Source organism: Cricetulus griseus, chromosome 4, assembly GCF_003668045.3.
Source record: "Cricetulus griseus strain 17A/GY chromosome 4, alternate assembly CriGri-PICRH-1.0, whole genome shotgun sequence".
Lineage (NCBI taxonomy): Eukaryota > Metazoa > Chordata > Mammalia > Rodentia > Cricetidae > Cricetulus > Cricetulus griseus.
In genome coordinates this window covers 75,763,538-75,788,456 of record NC_048597.1, presented here as the reverse complement: position 1 = coordinate 75,788,456, position 24,919 = coordinate 75,763,538, and the positions used below count along the sequence as shown (strand labels likewise).

General features: G+C 46.8%; 1 protein-coding gene across 1 annotated transcript in view; it reads left to right on the top strand.

The window, feature by feature from the left end:
- The first annotated feature begins 1,476 nt into the window (after positions 1-1,476).
- Positions 1,477-24,919, top strand: part of Prkar1b (protein kinase cAMP-dependent type I regulatory subunit beta) — a 112,303-nt gene continuing 88,860 nt past the window's right edge. Inside the window, exons 1-3 of the mRNA XM_035444775.1 lie at positions 1,477-1,663; positions 20,085-20,255; positions 22,084-22,175. Coding sequence (XP_035300666.1) covers positions 1,487-1,663; positions 20,085-20,255; positions 22,084-22,175 — 440 coding nt within the window. The 5' untranslated portion in view covers positions 1,477-1,486. The remainder of the gene's footprint in view (positions 1,664-20,084; positions 20,256-22,083; positions 22,176-24,919) is intronic.

Sequence of the window (24,919 nt, the reverse complement as noted above, 5' to 3'; positions counted from 1 at the left end):
GGTGGGCCCAGGGCCCGGAGTCCGGGGCCCGTGTCACGGGGTGGGGAGTAGGGGGAGAATCCCCATCCTGCAAAGGCCAGGTGTACCTCGCCAACATGGGGTCCCTTCAAACTCCGAGGTCGCTAGGCTGGGTGACTCCAATCCGTGTGGGGCGGGCCAGTCACCTGGACATTATGACTCAACCCTGCGCAGGGTACACACGGATGCGTTCTAGAGCCTTCAGGCCTCTGTTACTGTCTTCTAAGGCCCCCAGCTCGGTTCCATTGTTTTCCTTACCCCCTTTCCTGTCCTCATGAAACAAGCCACCCCAATCCTTCCCGCTCCAACTACCCCCGCTGGGGGCCTTAGATTGTGACAACATCTATATTTCACATCGGTGCCCTTAAAAAGGGGAGGAGGTGGATGAAAATTATGCCATCCGACAGCATGGTTCCCATAGCGGGGGCGCCAGAAACCCAAGTTATTCCACCTGAAATGTCTCAGAAATGGAGAGCGGAGCGTATACAAATTTTCCTTGATCTTTTTCCATCTCTGCAAGAATTTGTTCAGAGGTAAGGAAAGGATGAACACACTTATTAGAGAAATACCTTTGATAAACAAGACTTCTGGTGTTATAGACCCTTCATTGAAGTTAATCATTAGCAATACACATTACACTCTGGGCAGGCCCTCTATCGCTGGTGTGCAACCCTCTGGGTTTTTAAAAAAATTAAATTTGTGTGTGTGTGTGTGTGTGTGTGTGTGTGTGTGTGTGTGTGTGTGTGTGAGTGTGTGTGTGTAGACAGACGGCCCATAGTTGGTGTTGGGTGCCTTCATGGATTACTCCCCACCTTATGTATTGAGGCAGAGTTTCTCCTTGAACTCAGAGCTCACTAATTCAGCTAGTCTAGGTAGCCAGTTTGCCCCTGGGATCTCTTTGTGTTCATCTCCCACACACTGGAATTGTAGGTTACCAAGCCCACCTGGCATTTATGTGGGTGCTGGGGAATCTAACCTCCTGTCCTCATGTGTGGGCTCTCAGTGTCCTCTCCCAACCCCCTTTTTTTGAGACAAAGTTCTATGTAGACCAGGCTGGCCTCCAACTTGATATGTAGCCAAGGCTTGCTTTAAATGCCTTATCTTCATTCCTCCACATCCTGTGTAGTGCTGGGGTTACAGACCTGCATCACCACCGAGGGTTTATTTGCTGCTGGGCTAGTACTCAACCAACTAAGCCACATTTCCCGGCCCCACCCCTAGCCTTCCTCCACCTTTTCCCTTTGATACAGGTTTTCACTAAGTTATAGAGGCTGGTCCTGTTTAGGCAAGCCTTGAACTCACGATCCTCCCACCCACTTTTCTGAGTAGTTGGGATAACAGGCCTGTGCCACCAGGCCCAGCCCACGTGTACTTTATAAAGCACAACAGCAGAACAATCTGGCTTCCTTGGCACCTCCTAAAGCTGGTTTTACTTCTCCTTAACAGGACCATAGAAGACATTCTTAACATGGCCTCCCCATCGTGCTTCCAATTGGAGGATGAGGACTCTCTGAGAGAATGCGAGATGTACGTGCAGAAGCATGGCATCCAGCAGGTGCTCAAAGAATGCATCGTGCTCCTCTGTGTTGCCAAGCCTGACAAGCCGCTGAGGTTCCTTCGGGAGCACTTTGAGAAGCTGGAGAAGGTCAGTGACCCAGTACTCTTGGTATGTTCCCTGGCAACACTGCTTTCAAGTCCTCCCTTGGAATTCCGACAAAGTGATATCCCTGTGTCTCTGGATTTGTCAAGACATGGGAAGTAGGGCTGGGGCTGAGGCTCCATGGTAGAGAGCTTGCTTAGAAATGCCCAGTTAGGAATTAGGGACACGGATCAGACCCCAGCACTCTTACCTATATACCTCCAGTGAGGACTTAGGAGCATAGCTTGGCAGTGGAGTACCTGCCTAGAATCCCCCAGTGAAGGGAGGGGGGTGGTTCAGTGGTAGAGCACCTGCCTAGAATCCTCCAGTGAGGGGCTGGGTATGTGGCTTGGTGGTATAGCACTTGTCATCCTCCCCAACCCCCCCACCATTTATGAGGCCCTGGGATCCATTCCTAGTGATACAGTTGACCTGAGACTGGCCTTTCTTTGTTAGCCTTGGATTCATCTTTGTGCCCCAGAATCCCCCTTCTATTTCTTTGAGGTACACAATCTCCAGAACTCTCATGGATGGCTGTCCAGGGATTATGAATCTGGTTTGTGGATGTGGGGTTCACTGGCAGTTTTCAGGTGAGGCAGATGGGGATGAGGTCTGGCTATGTATGCAGGTCTTGAGAAGCTCTCACATTGTAGTCCAAATTGGCCTTATACATGCAGCAGTCCTCCTGCCTTGTTTTATTCAGGGCTGGGATTACAGGCCTGTACCACTTTGCCTATTTGAGGTCTAGTTATAGAAACCATTTGAGGCCTGGTGATCAGACAGCCTAGCCCAATCTTCAAGCCTCCAGGTCCCAGCAAGGAAGCGAAGAGCTGGCTCAACAGTTAAGAACACTGGTTGCTCTTCCTTAAGACCCGGGTTCAATTCCCAGCACCCACATGGTGTTTTATAACCTCTCTGTAACTTGATTCTCCTGGGACCCAGTGCCCTCTTTGACCTTAGAGTCACCAGGCACACTCACATTTCACCTGTGTATATACATAAACACACACATGCATACACATAGCCACACATATCCATAAAAAGAAATTAAAGGCAAGTGACTCTGATCACACAGGTGATGTGGGTATGTGTAGTCTGGGTCCATGTTGATCTGCATGCCTGACTTGCAGAATTGATGGAGGAATACACCCCAGACATGTTTGATGGGAAGAAGCTCCCTCCTTCCCTCCCCTCCCCTCCCTTCCTCCCTCCCTCTCCCTTTCTCTTTCTCTGTGGTAGGTCATACTACATAGCTCAGGCTGGCCTTAAACTTACAATCCTCCTGCCTCAACAGAGTGCAAGGATTATAAGCACAGGCTACCTCACCTCTCTAGCCCTACTGTTCTGAGGACAGAGGCCCTCATGACTGGCTCCTCTGTGAATGACACTCCTCCATGTTCCCCAGCTCCTCCTCTGGGTTCTTCCTCAGGCTGGGTTGGCTGGCTAGCAGGAGTCTTGGCATGAGCCCATTGCCGCATCTTGTTTCCTTTCCTTACTGTATCGCTCCATCCAGAGTATTGCTGAGTGTCACCTGAGGTCATTTAACTATCCCTTGTCCCAGTGTCCTGGAGACCAGATGGGAATGTAGGGAGCCTCATAGAGGCTGAGGCTTGCTTTTGAGCTCTTGTGAGCCATCTGGTGTTAAACACTTTTCATGGGCGCCTCCTGTAATATGAGCTCTGACCCAAAGCAACTACTGCTATTACTGTTTATTATTATATATTTTTAATTTTTTTGACTTATGTATTTTATTTTATGTATATGAATATTTTGCTTATATGCATGTCTGTGTACCACGTGCATACTTGGTGCCCATGAAGATTAGAAGAGGGCATCAGATCCCCTGAAACTGGAGTTATGGACAGTTGTGGGTGCTGGGAATCAAACCCAGGTCCTATGAAAGAATGAGTGCTCTCAATGGCTGAACTATCTCTAGTCCATGTTGTACAGCTTTTTGGAAATAGGGTCTAGCTGTGTAGCCCAGGTTGGTCTCAAGCTCATGATCCTCCTGCTGTAGGCCTTGAGTGCTACCATGCCTGACTCAAAAGCATGAACCTTGTTCTTCTAAGACAGTCCATCCATTATGAACTCAGTGGCAGAGTCCAGGGCTTCCCTGGTATACAGCTGTGAAAAGTCTTGGCTCTGCCCCCAATCTGAAAACAAACTAGTAAATAGCAGTTGGTAAATGGATATAGCCTATCAAAATGTTTTTTAAAAGATTTATCTTATTGCTATTAACTATGTATGTGTGTGTGTGTGTGTGTGTGTGTCTGCATATGTATGCCACATAAGTGAAGGTAGCCTTGGAGGCCAGAAGAGGGGCTGAATCCCCTGGAATTGGAGTTCCAGGCATTTGTGAGCCGCCTAACTTGGATTCTGGGAACAGAACTGGGGTCCTCTCTAAGAGTAGTAAGTGCTCTTAACCACTGAGACAACTCCCCAAACACTTAAAAATTACACATATATAATTATATAAATTATTTAATTAATTTGTATTTGTGTGTGTAAAGTATGTGTTCATGTGTGCCTGTGTGTCTATGATGTGTGCACCTGTGTGTGGAGGTCAGAGGTCAATGTTGGGTCTTCCTTAGTGTCTCTCTGATTTATTGCTTTGTGACAGGATTTCTCACTCAACCCAGAGCTTACCCATTTAACTAGGCTGGTTGGCTCTTGAGCACCAAGGATTTGCCTGCCTCTGCCTCCTTAGTGCTGAGATTACAAATGTGCTGGAGATCTACACTCAGGCTGTGCTTTAGCCATAAGCACTTACTGACTGGCCCGTCTTCCCAGCACCCCCAACAACATTTAAAAAGAATTCATGAGCCTGACTTGGTAGTACATGCCTGTCATCCCGGCACTCAGGATGTTGAGGCAGGAGGATCAGGAACTCAGGGTCAGCCTGGGCTACATAGGGAGACCCTGTCACAAAAATATCATAACTCAAACCAAAACGCAAAAACAAATTAAGTCATCCATGTCTATAAAAGAAAAAAAATTAAAGTCAGAACTAGTGAAAAGATATAAAACCCTCTAAAGTCTCCCTCCGCCACCCCAAGTGTTACTTGCTATTATTTGTTGTCTGTGTGTGTTTGTCATGGTGAATATACACATGCTCTCTCTGACAGATGTAGGGTGTCTTTCTCCATCACTCTCTACTTTAGTCCCATGAGACAGAGTCTTCCACTCGCCCCGGAGCTAGCAGGTGCCAGAATTGGGGTTACAGGTGTGCCCATACCCATACCCATTTTGTTTGTTTTTTGTTTTTCAAAATCTGGTTTCTTTTCGTAGCCCTGGCTGTCCTGGGACTTGATTTGTAGACCAGGCTGGCCTCGAACTCAGAGATCTACCTGCCTTTGCCTCCTGAGTGCTAGGACTAAAGGCTTGTGCCACCAAGCCCAGCAACACCCAGTTTGTTACGTGGGTGGTAGTGATTCAAACTCAGAATCCAATGCTTCCCAAGCTAACGCTCTTACCAACGAAGCCACTCCCCACCCACATTCCCTCTTGTGCTGTTTAAAACACTTAGATGTGTGTGGCCATGTGGCAGGGGCAGTTTTATATTTTGTGTGTTTTTCTGCTTGTCATCTGTTCTGTGGGGACATCCCTTCCAATGATTGCTCAGTGTATGATTGCTCAGTATTCTCTCTCTCTCTCTCTCTCTCTCTCTCTCTCTCTCTCTCTCTCTCTCTGTGTGTGTGTGTGTGTGTGTGTGTGTGTGTTCCCATGCAGAGGTGAGGTGAAGGGGCAGCTAGTCATATCCCATCCAAGAGCAGAGAGAAAATGAATGCATGTGGTGCTCAGCTAGCTTTCTCTACTCTTTTTGGATTTTTGTAGGGCTACAGGTTCTCACTTTGTAATCTTGGCCGGCCTAGAACGCCACTATGTAGACCAAGCTGAATTTGCAGACATCTTTCCTCTGCCTCCTGAGTACTGGGATTAAAGGCTTGTGCCAGCAGGCCATCTGGCTTCCCTAGTGACCTAAACCAGCAGCTCTCAACCTCTGGGTCTCGACCCCTTTGCAGGGAGTTGAACGACCCTTTCTCAGGGGGTCAACTAAGACCATTGGAAAACACAGATACTTACATTACTATTCACGGTAGTAGCAAAATTACAGTTATGAAGTAGCAATGAAAATAATTCTGTGGTTGGGTCACCATAACATGAGGAACTGTATTAAAGGGTCACAGCCTTAGGAAGGTTGACAACCACTGACCTAAACCCAGAGAATGGTACTTACTACCCACAATGGTTGTGTCTTTCCTTGCCTAAATTAGGGAATCCCCACAGACATACCCACAGGCCAACCTGATTGGGACAATTCCTCATTGTGACTTTTTCCAGGTGATTCTAAACTGTGTCAAGTCAGTAGTTAAACCAACCAGTATGTGTAGGTTCCATGATAGCATTTGGGTTACCAGGCTTGCACACTAAATGCCTTTACCCAGAAAGCCGTCTTGCCAGCCTTGTATTCTCTGTAAATTTGGAGGCTGTCCTGGAACTTGCTCTGTAGACCAGGCTGGGCTTGAACTCACAGAGATCCTCCTGCCTCTACCTCCTGAGTGCTGGGATTAAAAGTGTGTGCCTCCACTGCCTGGCTTTATTTGTTATTTTTATTTATGTGTATTGTGTATGTTTGTGGGTGTGTATGCATATGGATGTGGAGGCCAGAGGAGGTTGTCAAGTCCCCTGGAGCTGAAGTTAGAGGCATTTGTGAGTCACCTGATGTAGGTGCTGGCAACTAAATTCTGGTCTTCCTGAAGAGCAGCAAGGGAGGCCATCTGAGCATCTCTCCAGCCCCACCCCCTATTTAATTCTTGGTGTGGGTAATTAGTGCCTTTTCGTTGTTATTAATCAGCCTGTATAGAGGACTATCAGTTCTAATAATATTTTTCCTTTTAAAGTTTATTGTATGTGTAAGAGTGTTTTGGTTGCATGTATATCTGTGTACCACATGCATGCCAGATACCCTTGGAGTCCAGAAGAGGGTGTTAGATCCCCTGAAACTGGAATTACAGGTGGTTGTGAGCTGCCACATAGGTGCTGGAACTGAACCTGGATTTATTACAAGAGCAGCCAGTGCTCTTAACCGCTGAGCCATTGCTCTAGCCCCTTGAGTAGTTCTTTCAAGGAAGTACATGTTAGTTCTATCCATTCTCTGGATCCCTTTTTTTTCCTCTTTCATGTAATGTTTTTGAGTTTGTTCTTAGTTTTATGATTTCCTTCTTTCCACTGTATTTGGCTGTGTCCTTTTCAAAGCTTCTTAAGGTGAAATATCAAAATAGTACTTTAATTCTTTTTGAAAGGAAACATCGAAGTCCACACATTTCCTGTTTTGGCAATATTATACACATTTGGGTGCTGGGGCTTTCTTCTTCCTTGTTTGACTCAGCTCAAGATATTTTCCATCTCTCTGGAGACTAAATCTTTGTTTCATTTGTTAGGCTTTTTCTTGTTTAAGTTTTGCGATATCTGGCGACTTTCCAGAAACCTTTGTTATTCAGGCCCCGGCCTCATTGTGTTCAGGGAGCACTTCATGACTCCACACCTTTTCTTTCTTTTCTTTTCTTTTTTCTTTTTTTTTTTTTTTTTTGGTTTTTTGAGACAGGGTTTCTCTGTGTAGCTTTGGAGCCTATCCTGGCACTCGCTCTGGAGACCAGGCTGGCCTCGAACTCACAGAGATCCGCCTGCCCCTGCCTCCCGAGTGCTGGGATTAAAGGCGTGCGCCACCAACGCCCAGCTCGACTCTACACCTTTTCAATTCAATTTATAATGCTTTCTGACTGATCACAGTGCTACTTTGGTGACTCCTCCCCATGCTCTGGCGTGGAGCACTCTGCAGTTCTGAGAGTTCAGGGTTGTAGCATTTTGTGATTTTTTTTAATTAATTTTTTTTTGAGACTGTGTCTCACTATGCAGTCCTGGATGTCGTGTAACACACTTTGTAGACCAGGATTGTCTTGAATTTACAGAGATTCACTTGCCTCTGCCTTGCCAGTGCTGGGATTAGAGATGTGCAGCTACCATACCTGGATTTAAATTTTTTTATTATATTTTAAAATTTATTTTGTGTGTGTGCATGTATGTGTGAGGGCATAAGTGCCATGCATGATATATTTGTGGAAGTCAGGGGGCAATTTGCAGGAGTTGATTCTCCTCTTCCTCTGTATGGGTTGTAGGGATAGAGCCTGGGTCATTAGGCTTGGCAGCAAGTGCCTTTGCTGGCTGAGTCACCTCCCTAGCCTCCTTTTGCATTCTTGCTAGTTTTCTCATCCTCTATCCATAACAAGGACTACTGAGATCTCCACCATCAGCTATGTGCTTCTTTCTCCTCTTTCTTTAGTTTAGTTTATCTATTTATTTGTTTATTTGTTGAGACAACGTCTCTTGTAGCCATTGCTGTTCTCAAATTTGCTATGTGGCTGAGGAACTCCTGATCCTCCTGCCTCCACCCACTGAATGCTGGGATGGTAGTCTCAACCATCACCCTGTGGATTAGAGGTGTGTACCACTACTGCCCCTCTGGCTTTAGGTTTTTAAGTCTTAATAAAAATATGTCTACCACTGAGCTGATGTGTTGATATTATCTACAATTTAAATAAGTCCCATCCATTACTATACAGGCATAAATGTATGATATATATATATATATATATATATATATAATATATGCATTACCTCATTTCTAGACCATAAGCATTTAGTGTAATTGATATGATTGGTTTAAGTCTTCCATTTATTTTTGTCAAACTCAGGTTTCCAGGCTTGCACAGTAAGACTTCACTGGCTGAACCCTTATTAGCCCCTATTTTATTTTTTTTAATTTTAATTGTGTGTGTGTGGGTGTGTGTGTGTGTGTGCACATGCATGTGGTAATCAGAGGTCAGCTTCAGGTATCCTTCCTCACCTTAGTTTTTGAGACAGAGTCTCTTCACTGAGACCTAGAGTTCCAGACTTGGCTAAGGAGGCTGACCTCCTGGGATTACAAGTATGCACCTTTACATCTGGCTTGGTGTTATGTGTTTACTAGGGACAGAACTCAGTCAAGCCCCAGCCCCTCACTGGGGGATTCTAGGCAGGTGTTCTACCACTGAACCACACCCTAGCCCCTCACTGGGGGATTCCAGGCAACTGCTCCACAGTGTAGCTATATCCTCAGCCAGCCCTAATTTTTATTAATAGTCTTACAGAGTTTGCACAAGCTAGTTCATGGGCCCAGGTGTTACCACTTCAGCCCAGAAGCTCCATATCAAACACCCTATTTCTAAGTTAAATTCCATATGGAAGGGAGACACCAATGAGCCCCCAAGCCTAACCTGAGAAGTCAGGATAGAGCAGAACAGCAAAGCAGAGTACAGACATATCAGACCATGTGGCATGGGTCTGTAATTCCTGTGTCTGAGAAGCTGAGGCCGGAGAATTGCTTCAAGTTTGAAGCTAGCCTGGGATACATAGAAAGATCCTATCTCTCCGCAAAACAGAATAAGCAAATGAGAAACATGAAATGCAGAAGCTGAGGGCCCTGGGTTCCATCCCTAACACACACACACACACACACACACACACACACACACACACACACACACACAAAATCAAAGGAATGATAACACTCTGGAGATTAAGTGATAATCACCTAGCAAAAGTGATCAGGTAGGTGAGGCAGAAGAGCCACAAACTTTCTAAGTGTCTCAGATGGGGAAAGGAGCTAGCCCCTTGTGACTCAGAACTGCTCAGCTGGGCATCCCCTGCTCCTGGAACTTCTTTTCAATGGTGACAGTTAAAGTATGGGGTCAGTTTAGAAATCTCCTCCCAGAAGCCCTCCTTGACTCCTTCCAAAGATGGGGTAGGATCCTCTCCCCTTGGTGCATCTCTGTCGTATTTCCTATGTGAGAACTGGTATGCAGTAGGTGCTTCATAAATTCTTGAACAATGGTGTTTCTTTTCTATTCTTAGTGCTAAATGGCTAGGTAAGCCCCTCCCACAGGTGTTTCATCCTTGGTGTCCTCGGTTCCCTCACACAGGCTGATTCACTTGCTTCTTTCCCGTGCTGTATCCCAGAGACTCTCGGGATTCCTTTTAGGGTTGGTGACTAGCCAGCCTACCCTGGTAGGATTTGAGGAGATCCAGGTCCTTAAATACTTGGCTCCTCCTTTAAACCTGGAACTTGCGTGCAGTGGGATAGCCTTGAGTTCACATGGAGAACTCCTCTAGAGCCTTGCCCACAAGTGGCTCCCATGCTCTCCTTGGCTCAGGTGGATGCCCTGTGAAGTCAGGATGCCTTCTCTTAGGCATGGCCTCTCTCTGATTCTCCTGAATCTTGTCCTCCAGGCCAGGGAAGTGGACAGCTGGAGTTGGTGGGAGTGAGGAATTCTGAATGTCCCCCAAGGGTGCACTGGCATCTTTCAGGAGGGTAAAACCTCTGTCCAGCCCAGCCCCACCAATGTGTTTGCTTTGTCTGTGGTTTTGTCCCGGGTATGTAGGAAAACTGTGGTCTGTTGAGTCTGAGAACATCATTTGGAGCCCAGGAAGTTGACTGGTCCCTGGGGGGCAGGATGGGGACAGTCCCCCCTCCTTCACTTCATTCCTGGGTACATTTGGAAGGAGCTTTCTGGAAACTTGTTCCCACACTTGTTAGGAAAATTCCTTTGGCTGGGAAAGCCTGTCCTAACCCTTGACCTTGACTGTCCTGCTTTAGTGTAAAAACAGGAGACAGGAAGGGGAGAATCTGAAAAGCCAGAGGCAGGCCTGAATCCCTAAGTGGGGGTGGGGCTTTCAGGGGACTATGCTGGCACTGGCCAGAGGCCTAGCAAGAGGCAAGGTGGGGGGGGATTGCCTGGCACTTGGCCCTACCCTACTTCCTCCTGATGACTCCAGAAACCCGTGGCTTTGATGTTTTGGAACACCTGTATCCTGTTCAGCTTGACCCCTGTCTGTTGAGATGGAAAAACCTTCTTTGCCTGGATCGGTCTTGTCACCTAGAAAGTGAGGCCCTGGTAATATAAGAGAGGTGGCTTGTCTTTGTGATGGTGTGTGTGCTTGTATCTAGAGGCCACAGGGAGGATCTAGGGGAGCAGAGCCAACCTCTGTCCTATACCAGGAGGCACAGGCAGACCCATGAATATTTAAATGTCTTCATTTGGCCATGGGTCTGGCAACGGTGATTTGTCTCATCATAGTCTCACCATCTAAGGACTCATGAAACCAGAATTCATCCCTGCCTCCATCACATAACCAAGGCCATTATGACTCAGCCATTGCCACCCACGTCTTGATATGAGGTGACACTTTATTTTATTTATTTATTTATCTATTTATTTTGGGGGGCATTTCAAGACAGGGTTTCTCTGTATTGTTTTGGAGCCTGTCCTGGAACTCGCTCTGTAGACCAGGCTGGCCAGGAACTCACAGAGATCTGCCTCCCGAGTGCTGGGATTAAAGGCATGTGCCACCAACGCCGCCTGAGGTGACACTTTTTTAAATTCTCACTGATCCTGGAAGAGCTTTCAGGGGTCCCTCAAGGGGGGCCACTGTGACCCCTGCATCTTTATTCCTGATTTCCCTCACCACAGGGTAGCTGGGTGGCTTAAGTGGTAGCTTGTATTATGAAGGCTTATGTGATGCAGGATGTTGCCTATTCATTCATTCATTCATTCACTCATTCACTCACTCACTCTTCACTTTCTTCACTGGTGTTTGCAGTGGTCTGACACTGTGTTTTTGAGACAGAGTGGGGCTTATACTCAATAAGATAAAGCACACATGCTGGTACAAATGAGTTGGCTGGGTTCCTGTTCTATCTAGATAGGAATTGTGGATAGGTGACTAGCCATCTTGGGCCCTTGGGTACCTAAAGCCTGGAGGCAGAGGCTCAGAGAGAACCCTATACCAAGAGCAGGGACGGTTCTAGGTGTTCATGCTAGGTGGCTCTCTGCTCTGGGCTTTAACCCCCTCCATGTAGCAGCTATTGTACCTTCCAGCCCCCACTGGTTGCCACCACAGGGGGGGCAGTAGCACCAGAGGGCAGCATTCATTGGTATCTTTGCTTCTGAACTGGTCTGGGATATGAGTGTTAGCACTCTTGGGTCCTGGGTGTCAGGACCCTCAGCCTTTGAGTCTTAGCAGTTCTTTGGTTCTTCCTGTGACTAGAGCCCATCGTTCCTGATTTCTGCCCCTGGCCTCTAAGCTTTTAAGACAGCCCTTGCTACCATTGCCCTTAGAACTACTTGGATCATCAATCCCACTGTCTCCTTTGTGTAACCACCAGCTCAACCTGTTCTACCAATGACCAAGGTAGAAAGTGTGCACAAGGTTGGAGTGTGACTCCATGGCAGAGCACATGCCCAGCAAGCGTGAGACCCTGTGTTTAGTCCGCACTGCAGTCAATACCAAAAACAAAGGAGCTAAGAAAAGACTCCAATGAGGGAAGGCTGGTTAAGCATGGTGGTGGGTTTCACACAGCCTGCTTATGTAGCCAGACAGATGGAGTCAGAGGACAATTTGCAGGAATTGGTTCTCTCCTTCAAAGATGTAGGTTCCAGGGACTGAACTCAAGTCGTCAGGTTGGAGGCACGCTTTTTCTTGTAATAATCCATCTTGTTAACCCATGAGAACTGTTTTTTTAATACAGTCAGGTATCCAGGCACATCTATCTGTTCATGAATGCTTGCAGCAGCTTTGCTCACAGTAGCTAAGATACTAAACAAACTGTGGTATGCCCACATGGTGGAATATTAGTCAGCCATGAATGGAAGAAAGCACTGATAGGCTATAATGAAATATGACTCAGCCATGAAAAGGAACAAAATGGATGAACTCTGGAAACACAAAGGCTTAGTGAAAGAAGCCAGATATAGGAGACCGTGGGCAAGAGATTTCATTGATACGAAGTTTCCAGAAAAGGGAACTCTGCCATTGAAGGCAGGGACAGAGGTACAGCTCCACACTGTGGTCCACAGCAGCTGGAGGGTTTCTTCTTATCTTTTAGAGACCTTGATTCTGACAAAATCAGACCTGTGGCCTCACAACATAAAAGAATTTCAGGATAGGTCAGTGTGAAGCAGAGTTGAGGTTTATCATCACACATTTACATTTACTGGGGCTGGAGAGATGGCTCAGTGGGTAAGAGCCCCAGCTGCTCTTCCAGAGGGCCCTGGTTTCATTCCCATCACCCACATAGTGGCTCACAAACCATCTATAGTTCTAGTTCTAAGGGATCTGATGCCCTTTTCTGACCTCTTCAAGCACCAGGCACACACAGTACATAGATATACATGCAGGCAAAACATCCATGCACATAAGATAAAATAATTATAAAAAATTTTAACTACTTTTATTTATTGGGATGTGTGTTCACTTACACAGGGAGGTCAGAGGGCAACTTGGAATTGCTTCTTTCCTTCCATCTTGTGTTTCCTGGGGATCACACTCTGGTCATTGGGCAGCTGGCTCTAGTAGACATTTTAAACATAGATTTTAAGTGCAGGAGCTAAGAGATAGAGAGACACATGGGGGCAAAATTACAACATACCCAGAGAGTGAGCGTAGGCTTCTCAAACAAGGGTCACCCCTCTTTTTTTTTTAGTAAATACATTATCTTGGTGGGGTTTGGTGTAATTGCCCTCAAAGGGTTGCTGGAGAATCTAAATGAACTTACAGGGTAGGTCCCCAGGGATGTGACAGGACTAGCTCATGGAATACAGGAGGGTGGAGTATCTATATCATAAAGGAAGTGATCAGCCTTGTGTGTGAGATTCCTCACTGCATCTGAGAGCAGAGTGTGGCTGTGCTCCATAGAGGCCCAGGCTCCAAACCTGGTTCAGTGCCATTTTTAACACAAAATAGCTATATGAAAAGAATATTGTCTCTAGGTTGGCATCTGCCACAGCAAATGTTTACTGTGTTGGAATTTGTGTGTGCTCACTCCTCTCTCTCTCTCTCTCTCTCTCTCTCTCTCTCTCTCTCTCTGTGTGTGTGTGTGTGTGTGTGTGTGTGTGTGTGTGTGTGTGTGTTGTGTGTGTGTATGTAGACCAGAGGACAATGTTGAGTGTCTTCTATCACTTGACACCTTTTTTTTTTTCCTTTTTGAGACAAGGTCTCTCATTGAACGTGGAGCTTGGCAATTAATCTAGTCTGGCTGGCCAGAGCCCTGGGGATCTGTGTATCACTGCCTTCAAAAACTGAGAATACAAATACCAGTCCATACCCAGCTTTTTATGTGGATGTGAGGATCCAAGCTCAGGTTCCCATGCTTGCGTGGTTGAGCTATCATCCAACCCCAAGCTATTATATTTTTTATTTAAATTTTTAATATTTCAAGATCTATACCTGAGTGCTGTATTTATATCATTCACAACTGTTATTTTAAATCACTTATGAAAGGAAAGGCCCAGAGCTGTCACTCAGATCACAGAAGACATCACTAGCTAGGAGTCCTGGTCTAGGTAGGAATGGCCAGTGAGTGTGTATGGTGGTTTCTGTGGCTGTGGATCATTACCCACAGCTTTTGCCTGCTTGAATAAACTGGGTGGATAGCGTACATCTGTCATCCTGCATTCCACACCCTGAGGCAGGAAGGTAAAGAGTTCAAGCCAACCTGAAGTAAATAGTAAGTTTGAGACCAGCCTTGGCTACATTAGACCCTGTTTCAAACAAACTAAACAAACCAACCATAAAACCACCACCACAACAAAAAACTGTAATAGGACTGGAGAGATAGTTTAGTTTATAAATGTACTTGTAAGGACCTGAGTTCAATTCCCAGAACCACTGCCCCCACATTCCTATATATGAGCTATAACCCACATATATATATAATATATATATATATATATATATATATATATATATAGCTAGGCAAGGTAGTGGGCCCTTGTGATCCAACATGGGGAGGTTGAAACAGCTGGGTTTGCTGGGCAGCCTGCCTAGCCTGCTTGATGAATTCCAGGCCAGGGAGAGACACTGTCTCAAATAAAACAGAAAAAAAGTGAGCAGCACCTGAGAGCAACAGCTCACGCCACACCCCACATAACCCTAGCAATGACCTTTCTGAGTGTACAAGATTAGTTCCAGGATTAGTTGTTGATTTGTTCTGATGGGGAGAGATATACAAGAATAGCACTCAGCTCAGAGATGCTGAGGTTGGTTGACAAGGCAACAGGATAGAGTGATGTTCTAGAGCACCAGGTTCAGCGTTAGATGAGGTAGCCAGTGCCAGTGGGGTCCATACTGCACCTCCCTGCAGCTCAACCCTAAGATCTGAGTGGGACGGAGGCTCACCAAGCCTGGTGCGTGATAGGTCCATCCATAGAGAATGGGCATAGACTAGGTGTGCTTCACTGTGTGGGGAAGGCATGGGATGTGGAAATGAGTCAGCCACTCATGCTGGGGGCTGCACTCATACTCCAGGGCTTGTGAGTCAGCCTTTTAGTTTGTTTATTTGCTTTTCATTTTTGATTTTGAGATGGTGTCTTATTATATACCCCTGGCTGTTCTGGAACTCACTGTAGAACAGACCCTCTGGAGGGCTAGGATTATAGGTGTCTGCCACTATTCTCTGTTTATGAGGTGCTAGGGATCAAACCCAGGGCCTCATGCACGCTAAGCAAACACTCTACCAACAGAGCTACATTCCCCACCCTGCTGTTTGTTTCTTGAGGTAGGGTCTTGCTGTGTAGCTCAGGTTGGCCTCAAACCCATGGTCTGGGTTGACAAGCAGTACTGGAATGACAAGCAGAGATGTTCTATCAGGCCTGACTCTAGCTGGGCTATCTCTTAATCTACACCTTCCAATGTTTCATGTGGGGGAGTGTGGGGAGTATGGGGGTGGGGAGTGAGGGGAGGGAGATGAAGATCCTGGGGTCATAGAACTGGGCTCTCAGGAGCATGGAAGGGCTTCCCATAAGACGTTGTGTTGCTGGATATCCTTGGACATAAACCTCTGCCACACTGGATAAAGGATCCTTTCTCACGAAGCCTGGCTTTGGGGTGTGTGGTGGTGGCATCATTTCTGGGATACATTATTTATTTTGATGTTGTTTATGTCAACAAACTGGCAAGTAGAATTTCATTTTCCTAACGGCATGTTCAAATTACACAGTGGCATCTTATGTTCTCTTCATGCATGCGTGACTAAGGGGGGTGGTGGAGGAGGAGTGGGTCTCCTTTGATCCTGGGTAGATCTGGGCTCCGGGTGTTTGGTGAGTCATACTTTTGTATTATCTTGAACATTTCCATAATAAAAGCTAAGCCAAGGGAAGCAGTGAGAGTCTGTGGAGCTGGCTCAGTGCAGGCAGGCCCAGCTCAGGGTCTGGTTTTTGATCCTACCTTCCTCATCTGGGGTCTGTTCTGGGCTCCGCTGTGTTCTAGGGGGTTCTGCAGGGCACATCACTCCTTTCCTGAAGCCAGGGAAGCCTATGCCTATACTGGATCCCACTCCAGGATTGCCTGTCCTTTTTCCAGGAATCTCCGGAAACTTCTCGATGGCGGGCGTCTCTCCCATTCTCCTTGGTGGTGTGGATTTATATATGTGCATATTTAATGTACTATCGTTAGAGTGGAGTGTCTGGAGGGAGGGGAGGTGCCTCACCCACCTGCTGTCTTCTTGCGGGAAATTCTGTAAAAGATATTTTTAAACAGCTTTGTAGAACTGCATTGAACGTTCTTTGTGGTTTCCTGGCTGGGTGTTCTGGATCCACTGATTTGAGATTCAGCCAGTCACTGTGATGAAGTGCCAGGGTGGGTGATGGGCCGGTCTCCTGGCCATGCTGTTAGGTGGAGATGTGGATTCTTAGGTTGGAGCAGCAGGTAGTCTGTTGCACCCACCCCTGTGAGGAGTGGGCCCCAGCTATCACATGTCAGAAAGATGAGGCTGAGAGTTCTACACAGTGCTGCCAGGGCTTGGCTGACACCTGGCATCTCTGGTGCAGCCATGCCTGCTCAGGTCTGTTTGACAAGGTCTCCTATGCTCCGATTCCCACAAAAGTCAGCTGGAATTTTCCATGTTAAGGCCCTGTTTCTGTTGTTTTAGACAGGATCTCATGCGTATTGAAAGCTGGCTCTGAATTTGCTATGTAACGGAGGCTATCCTTGAACTCCCGATCCTCCTTCCTCTACCTTCTGAGTACTGGGATTACAGGAGCAGTTTTATGTGGTGCTGGGGATAGAACCCAGGGCTTTCTGAAGGCAAGCATTCTATCTGAGCCACGCCCCTAGCCCTGCTCTCATTTTTCCACAGGGACAGCCTAGGTTGCTACAAACCTCATAACCAGCAGGAAGCTAAGGTACCTTGAGGTCTCACAGCCAGCCTCTTTTCTTCTGTCTGCATGTTTGAGAAGGCTTTTTGTCTTTCTTTTTTCTTTCTTTCTTTCTTTCTTTCTTTCTTTCTTTTTTTTTGAGATAGGGTTTCTCTGTGTAATAGCCCTAGCTGTCCTGGAACTCACTCTGTAGACCAGACTGGCTTTGAATTCACAGAGATCCACTTCCGAGTTCTGGGACTAAAGGCATGTGCCACCACTGCCCAGCCTGAGGAGACATTTTAAAAAAGTCATGGCAGGAGATTCAGAATCACAGGAAGAGACACAGCCTTGGCTTTGCCTGACACTGCAGTCATCTTCCAGGATCCTACATACTATGTATGTGTCTGAAGATGGGCATCTTGGAACTGTGGTCTCAGCCTTGGGCTGAGGGCTCCATCTGGAGCTATTGGAAAGCATTGATGAGGAGGCCGCCAGTCCATCTAAAGTTCCACATCAACCAGTGATGCACTGGGGGGAGAATCCATGAACCTCCAACCTGGTAGAAGACTCCATCATATTGATGGTATAGGAAGGGCTTTGGGTTGGGGGTGTCCCAAAAGCTGAGAGGAGTCATGAGGGTCATGGGGAACAGGATGAGAAGGAACCTCAGCTATTCCTGAGGCTGAGGCTGGAAGATTATGGATTCAAGAGCCAGCATGGGCAACATAGTGAGACACTGTTTCAAAATAAAAGCAAACACAGGGCTAGAGGCATGGCTTCATGGTTGGTCACCTGCCTAGAATCCCCCAGTGAAAGGCTGGAACATGGCTCAGTGGTAGAGAGCTTACTTGATGTGCATCAAGCCCTGGCTTCCATTACTAGCACTGCAAAAATGATAAAAAAAAAAAAAAAAAAGCAAAAACAAAACCCCAACCAAACAAAAACAACCAACCAAAAACAAAACAAAACAAAACCCAACATCTTAGGAACTCTTCATTTATAGAAATTTCCATTTAATATTCTCAGACTGCAGTTATAGAGGACAGGAGATGACACCATAGGTTGTGGGATGACCACAGCCCTCTCTAAGAACAACAGAGGACATCCCGCCATCTTGTTCTACCAGGAAAACTCCTGACTGAGCTGGAGGTGGATGATGGAGAAAGGGGGGCATTCAAGGTGCTGGGAGTGCTCTGGGTAGGGCTGTAGAGAGAGCTGTGAGGAGTCAGGAAGGTGAGAAGGGGTGTGAATGGGTAGAATGGATGGCCGACCTTCTCTGGCCTCCACTCTTTCCTGTAGAATTGGGGCTCAGGCTGATCATCTCCCACAAGTGGGACTCCTCTCTGGATATTCACAGAGGGTGACCACTGATGAGATCAGGGTGAAGCTGGCATACACAAAGAAGGACAGAGCACAGCCTGAGCAGGAACCGGTTTCCTGGGCCTCCTGTGCACCCTGTGGGAGGGGTATAAGGTGAGCTCTCTTACATCTGCTCTGTGCATTTCCTAAGTAGTGTTTCTTAGGCAGTCTTAGGGCCATGGAGGCCAGGAATCTTTTTTTTTTTTTTTTTTGGTTTTTCGAGATAGGGTTTCTCTGTGGCTTTGGAGGCTGTCCTGGAACAAGCTCTTGTAGACCAGGCTGGTCTCAAACTCACAGAGATCCACCTGCCTCTGCCTCCGGAGTGCTGGGATTAAAGGCGTGCGCCACCAACGCCCGCCCGGCAAGGCCAGGAATCTTGAGGATAGGTGTAATGGGGTTGTGATCCCTACAGGAGCCTGGGGATGGTCCTTTTTGCCACTCATGGCTCTGGTGGCCAACAGTACAACTTACAGGCGTGTTACTCTAATCTCTACCTTCATCTTTTTTAAAATTAGTTTTTATTTAAATTAAAAGCAATCTTATTGTACATACCAATCCCAGTTCCCTCTCCCTCCCGTCCTCCCACTTCCCCCACCAACTCTCCATCCCATCCCCCATCCACTCCTTAGGGAGGGTGAGGCCTCCCATGGGGGAATCATCAAAATTTGTCAAATCATTCCCTTGTATCTAGTCTGAGAGAGTATCCCTCCATAGGAAATGGGTTCCCAAAGCCCATTCATTACCTCCATCTTCTTGTGGCCTCTCCCTGTGTCTTGATATCTTACCTGGGTGTTACAAATACATTCCATCATATTTGGGAATCTGTTCAGATCATCTATGATCTTGTTTAATACCATCCTTAGACACATCCTTAGACTATGGGTGGATGACCAAGGTTCAGGGTGGGTAGAGCCTCCCATAGGGTGTTAAATACTCAGAAGTGGCCTCAGAATATGAGAGGTTGGCATCAGGCACTAGGGTCAGGCTCAGAAACAAACTTTCTCTATATAGAATGAAGAGAAGAGGGTCTGAGGTGAGCATTATGGCTGGCAGAGTTGTCTATTTGGGAGGAAGGAAATGTGGAGATGTCCGGGGCCTGGCAGGAGAGGGGCCATTGCCTGGAGGGATGGTGGAGAGAGGGGCTAATGATATAGTGGTTATAGGTCCTGAAGTGATGGTTTTCACCACCAGGGGTGGTAGAAGAGGAGACATCAATAGCATCTGAGAGGGAAGGAGGGTCCTCCAGGAATGATGATGATCAGGAGCTTGTGCAGTGAACTGTGAGTCACTTGCTTCATCCTGAAGACCCTGGGGACCCTGTCTCCATGTACAGGACTATAAGACTAGGCTTTGTTAGGACGGCTGCTCTCTGGTCTAGTCTAGTCTTGTCTTTTCTTGGACATGATGGGTACAGGGCCTTGAACATGCTAAACCAGTGCTCCAGTGTAGAGCTATGACCCTACCCCTCCCTGAGGGATTCTAGACAAGAACTCTTCCATTGAGCCATACCATATCCTTTACCCTTCACTGAGAAATTTTAGGCAGGTGCTCGACCACTGAGCCACACCCCAGACCCTCACTGGGGGATTCTAGGCAGGTGCTCTACCACTGAGCCATGCCCCAGTCCCTCATAGGGGGATTCTAGGCAGGAGTTCTACCATTGAACTTCATCCCCAGATCTCTTCTGAATTTTGAGACAAGGGTCTCACTTTTAGTTCAGGCTGTTGTTGAATTGTCTGATCCTCCTACATCAGCCTCCTGAGTAACTGAGATGACAGGTCTTAGCCACCTCGATCAGATGACATCCAATTTCTCAACTTCCCTTTCTTCTCTCACAGGAGGAAAACAGGCAGATCCTGGCTCGGCAGAAGTCAAACTCACAGTCTGATTCCCACGATGAGGAGATCTCCCCAATACCTCCAAACCCTGTGGTAAAGGCTCGCCACCGGCGGGGTGGTGTGAGTGCAGAGGTTTACACTGAAGAAGATGCTGTCTCCTATGTGAGGAAGGTAAAGAGCCCCATCATATTTCCATACACTCCTGAGATGTTCTTGTTAGCCCTGGGGATCTTCATTTCCTGTCTGCTTAGAGCATGGGGCCTCATGGGTTGAGAGACTTGGTTATGTGTGGGATTACTGTCACCATTGCCACTATGAACCCAATAGTGTTTGATGGGGCTCTTGTGTGTGTGTGGGTCTTGGCAGCTCCCTTTAGTTTTAGGACTTGAACAGGCTTGAGGAGAAGAGGGATGGGGTTTTCCAGTACAAGATAGGCTGTAGTTCTGTCCTGCTGCATGCCTTCTTGTCTATTAAGGGCGCTACGTTATGAGGCCAGGACTCCACCCTCACATCTCACCAACCCACAGGCCTGGTCCTCAAATCCTCCCCAAGGGTGCTTTGGTGGTCCCACACAGAAATTTGGGAGGCACAGCTCAGCCTATTGAACCATTTTAGTCATTTTTAGGTGCAGAGCTGGGTAGTGTTCTTAATTCACAGTGTTGTACAGCTGTCACCCTTATCATACATAATATTTCTCTTCTTGAAAAACATAAACACTTCAGCCTTTAAATACCCATCCCACACTGCCTTCATCTCAGGATTTAATACTGTATGAGGAGATGATAAAAACTAACATTGGAATTATGATAAAATCCATCAGGAAGCTGCCTGGTATGGTGATGCATGCCTGAGATGCATGCCATCCTGGGTTACATAGCAAGATCAAAACAAAGAAACTCCCCTGATCACTTCCCTTCTGTGGTCCTCTTCCCTACTCCTAGAGCTACAATTTGTGTGCAAAGCTTCAGATAGTCCCATAGTCAGGGGCTATATGCAGAAACTGCATATGTGGTACACAGTTCCAAGGCCATCAAAAGCAGAGAACCATGAGACATGTCACAAATCAGAGGAGGTCAAGGTGGTAGAATACTGAACATCACCTGACAAGGTCCTGCATCAGGAGGAGGTCATCTAAGAAAGCTAAAGGGATCAGATTAAAACATGAATTCAGTAGGGCTCTCAAAGCTCAATGGGTGAGGGTCATGGCACAGTATAGAGTGTTTGCCTAGAATCTTCCAGTGAGGGGCTGCGAGTGTGGCTTAGTGGTAGAGAATCTGCCTAGGTGTTCTACCACTAAGCCACACTGTAGCCCCTCACTGGGGGGATTCTAGGCAGGTGCTCTACCACTGAACCACACCCCAAACTCCTCACTGGGAGATTCTAGGAAAGTACTATATTACTACACTCCCAGCCTTGTAATATTTAAACACCTGTTGATCATCTTTCTACAAATTCAGTGAGATAAAACAAAAATCAACAAAAGGTAGTCTCTGGCACCTTCTTGGGTGGCTCTGAAGTTCTAAATAGCCACAGGCCCCAAGCAGTTCCAAACTCTAAAGATTAGATTGTGTCCAAGCCTCTTATTGGACTACTCCAGTTTTCTCACTTTTTATTTATTTAAAATTTTTCTAAAGGTGGGCTGGCAAGATGGCTCAGCAGGTCAACATGCTTTCTACAAACCTAATGACTTAGGTTAGATACATAGAATTCAAATGGTAGAAAGAGAGCACTGCCTCTGGCAGATTGATCACTGACCTCCATATGAACACTGTAGCATACGGACCCTACCCCAATATACAAATAAATGTAATTTAGAAATTTTAAAGTAAAATATACATGACACTCCCTAGCATGGCCCTTTAGCATGGCCTGACACTAGTCTTATGAGGATGTCAGAAGTGTGGCTCCAGGATGAATTATTTCTTTAGTTTCTAGCAGAAGTTTGGGATGCTAGTTCTGTCCCCAGGACTAAAAGTTCTGCTCCTTGGCTTCTCCACAGGTCATTCCCAAGGACTATAAGACCATGACTGCACTGGCTAAGGCTATTTCCAAGAATGTGCTCTTCTCACACCTGGATGACAATGAGAGGAGGTAGGCATGGCTCGGTTTGTACACCATCCCTCCTGGCTGAATCATGCTGTGAGTCTTGGGGATGATGGCTTTGGGAGAAGCAGGCTATTGATTGCTTCCCGTGGGCACACAAGGGAGGGGCAGCTTCTACAATACAGAGCTATGTGTCCATTTGGACCAGTGCAGGAGCAATGTCCCTGGTCATAGGGACATGGGGACAATTATGGGGTTGGGATTCACAGCTTCCACATGCTCAAGCTTGTAGTAAGATACAGTAATAGCGCCTTTTGCTCTGTGGCTGAATGTTCCGGTGTCTTTCATATGCCAGTGCCGGCCTTATCGTCTCGGAAATAATCAGAACAACAGAGTGGGATGGAAGTTTGTTTTTTCATGGAGAAAAACCTGGGAGCCAGGAAGGGGTCCAGGGCTGTGTTTAGGAATTTCATTATATAAATGGTTACAAAACCCAGAAAGCTTTATCTGGGTGTGGTCATGTATGCCTATAATCTTAACATTCGGGAGGCTGAGGCAGGAGGATTGCTGTGAGTTCAAGGCCATCCAGATCTTCATGAGCAAGACCCTGCCTCAAAAAAACAAAACAAAACAAACAAACAAACAAAAAACCCCAAACCTCAAAAAACCAAGAGCAGGAGGTTGGGAGATGGTGTGATGGCTAAAATACTTGGAGGGTGAGTGTGACGATTCACATAAACCACCTGTAATCCCAACACTTGGAAGGTGGAGGCAGGAGGATTAGAAGTTCAAGGCATATTTTCAGCTGCCCAGTTAGTCCAAAGCCAGTCTAGATGACATGAGACCCACCTCAAAAAATATGTATGTTTTGTCTACAGCAACCGACAAATGACATAGGAGGCCAGTGTGTTCCTCTCGGTTAGCATTTGAATGTGAAATTCACCCTAAAAGTTGATATGTGCCAAGTTTTGTTGGCATTTTTATTCAGTATTCACATTTGTTTGTTTGTTTCGTGTGTGTGTGTGTGTGTGTGTGTGTGTGTGTGTGTGTGTGTAAGGGTACAGCTTTCAGGAATTGTTACTCTCCTTCTACTCGGTGAGTCCTGGGGATTGAACTCAGGTCTCCAGGCTTGACAGCAAGCACCTATACTGCAGAACTATCTTATGAGCTCTCTTGTGTTTGAACTCTTGATCCTCAGCTGGTGTTTTATTGTAGAAGTTTGTAGAAGCTATGAGGCCTGAGGCATGGATGGCAGAGGTGGGTCTCTGGGGGTTATAGCTTCTCCTCATTTTGATTCATGTTCTCTGATTTCTGATCTACCACAAGCTCCCACCACCCTGTACAGAGCCACACAGCTCTTCCTGTCTCCCTTGCCACAGGGCTGACCCCCTCTGACCATGAGCCACAACGAAAGGCTTCTCCCCTTAGTTGCTTCTGTCAGGGATTTGATAGCGGCGACTAGAAAAGTAACCAGCATGGTCCTACCCTGGTCTGATAGGGAATAAGGGCCTCCAATGCTACACATGAGCCAATCCCTGGGACCTGAGAATGTGCCTCCATATGGCACAGGACATCAGATGTGATTAACTTGATGTTGAGAGATTTCCTTCCCTGGGGACATACAAATGTCATTTATCCGATCCTTTTAAGGTTCTAGCGACAAAGTTCAATTCCACCAAAGCTCCCCTAGGGATTCAGTGAGCTCATTGGGCTTACAGAGCATGGGTGATGGAGCCCTCAGTTAGCTTTCCCCAGTCTATGTATCCTATGTATCCCGACTTCCTAGGTCTCATGAAATGAGAACAGACTGCATAAGATGCTCAGGAGGAATGGCTGGAACCTCAGATGTGGGTCCAGTGACCCTCAACACCCCCTCGTTCTTAAGGGGGAACATTGTTACTCCATAGTAGGCACGGTTATGATTGATGCTTGCATGCAGGCACAGATAGTACAATAACAACGGTGGCTGTTTGGCTCTGAGGACTGCTTTTTCCCTCACTTGAGGATGTGACCTTGGATTTTCTAGGGGGCTCTAAGTGACATATGTGCCTTTGTGTGAGGAGGGGGCAAGGGAAGATCGGGACACATGCAGAGGTTACCTGCCACAGAAGTGGAGATGAAGTGACGTGGTGACCAGAAAGGGATGCCTAACATCACAGGACTACTGAGAAGCAGGAAGCATCTCCCCTAGAGCTCCAGAGGGATGTAGTCTGGACACCATGGTCTTGCTTCTTGATTCTGAGTTTTTGGAAGTGTTGAGAAAAACATTCTTGCTTCAATTCTTGCTTTAGGTACCAGGTCATGGTAATTGGCTATGACAGCCACAGGATCGAGCCCCGCACGTGTGTGTGTGTGTGTGTGTGTGTGTGTGTGTGTGTGTGCGCGCGCGCGCGCGCGCGCGCGTGCACATCAGAGGTTAACCTTGGGGTCATTCCTCACCATCTAGCTTATGTTCTGAAACCCAGTCTCTTCTGAACCTGCAACTTGTTGATTCAGGTAGGCTGGCTGGCCAGCGAGTCCTAGGGATCCACCTGTCTCCACCTCCAAAGCGCTGGGATTGCAAGCATGGGCTGTCACTACTGGCTCCTAACTTCAGTGCTATGGATTGAGCTCAGACTTGGTACTTGTGAGGCAAGTGCTTTACTGGCTGAACTGTCTTTGTACCTGTTCTAACCTGAGTTTATGCATCCATTTCCACTGTCACTTGGGATTTGACTTTGAATGAGTGTGGCATTCACATGGTTAAAACCTCAGCAGAGAGAAGGGTTCAAAGTGAAAGGCAGCTGCCTAGA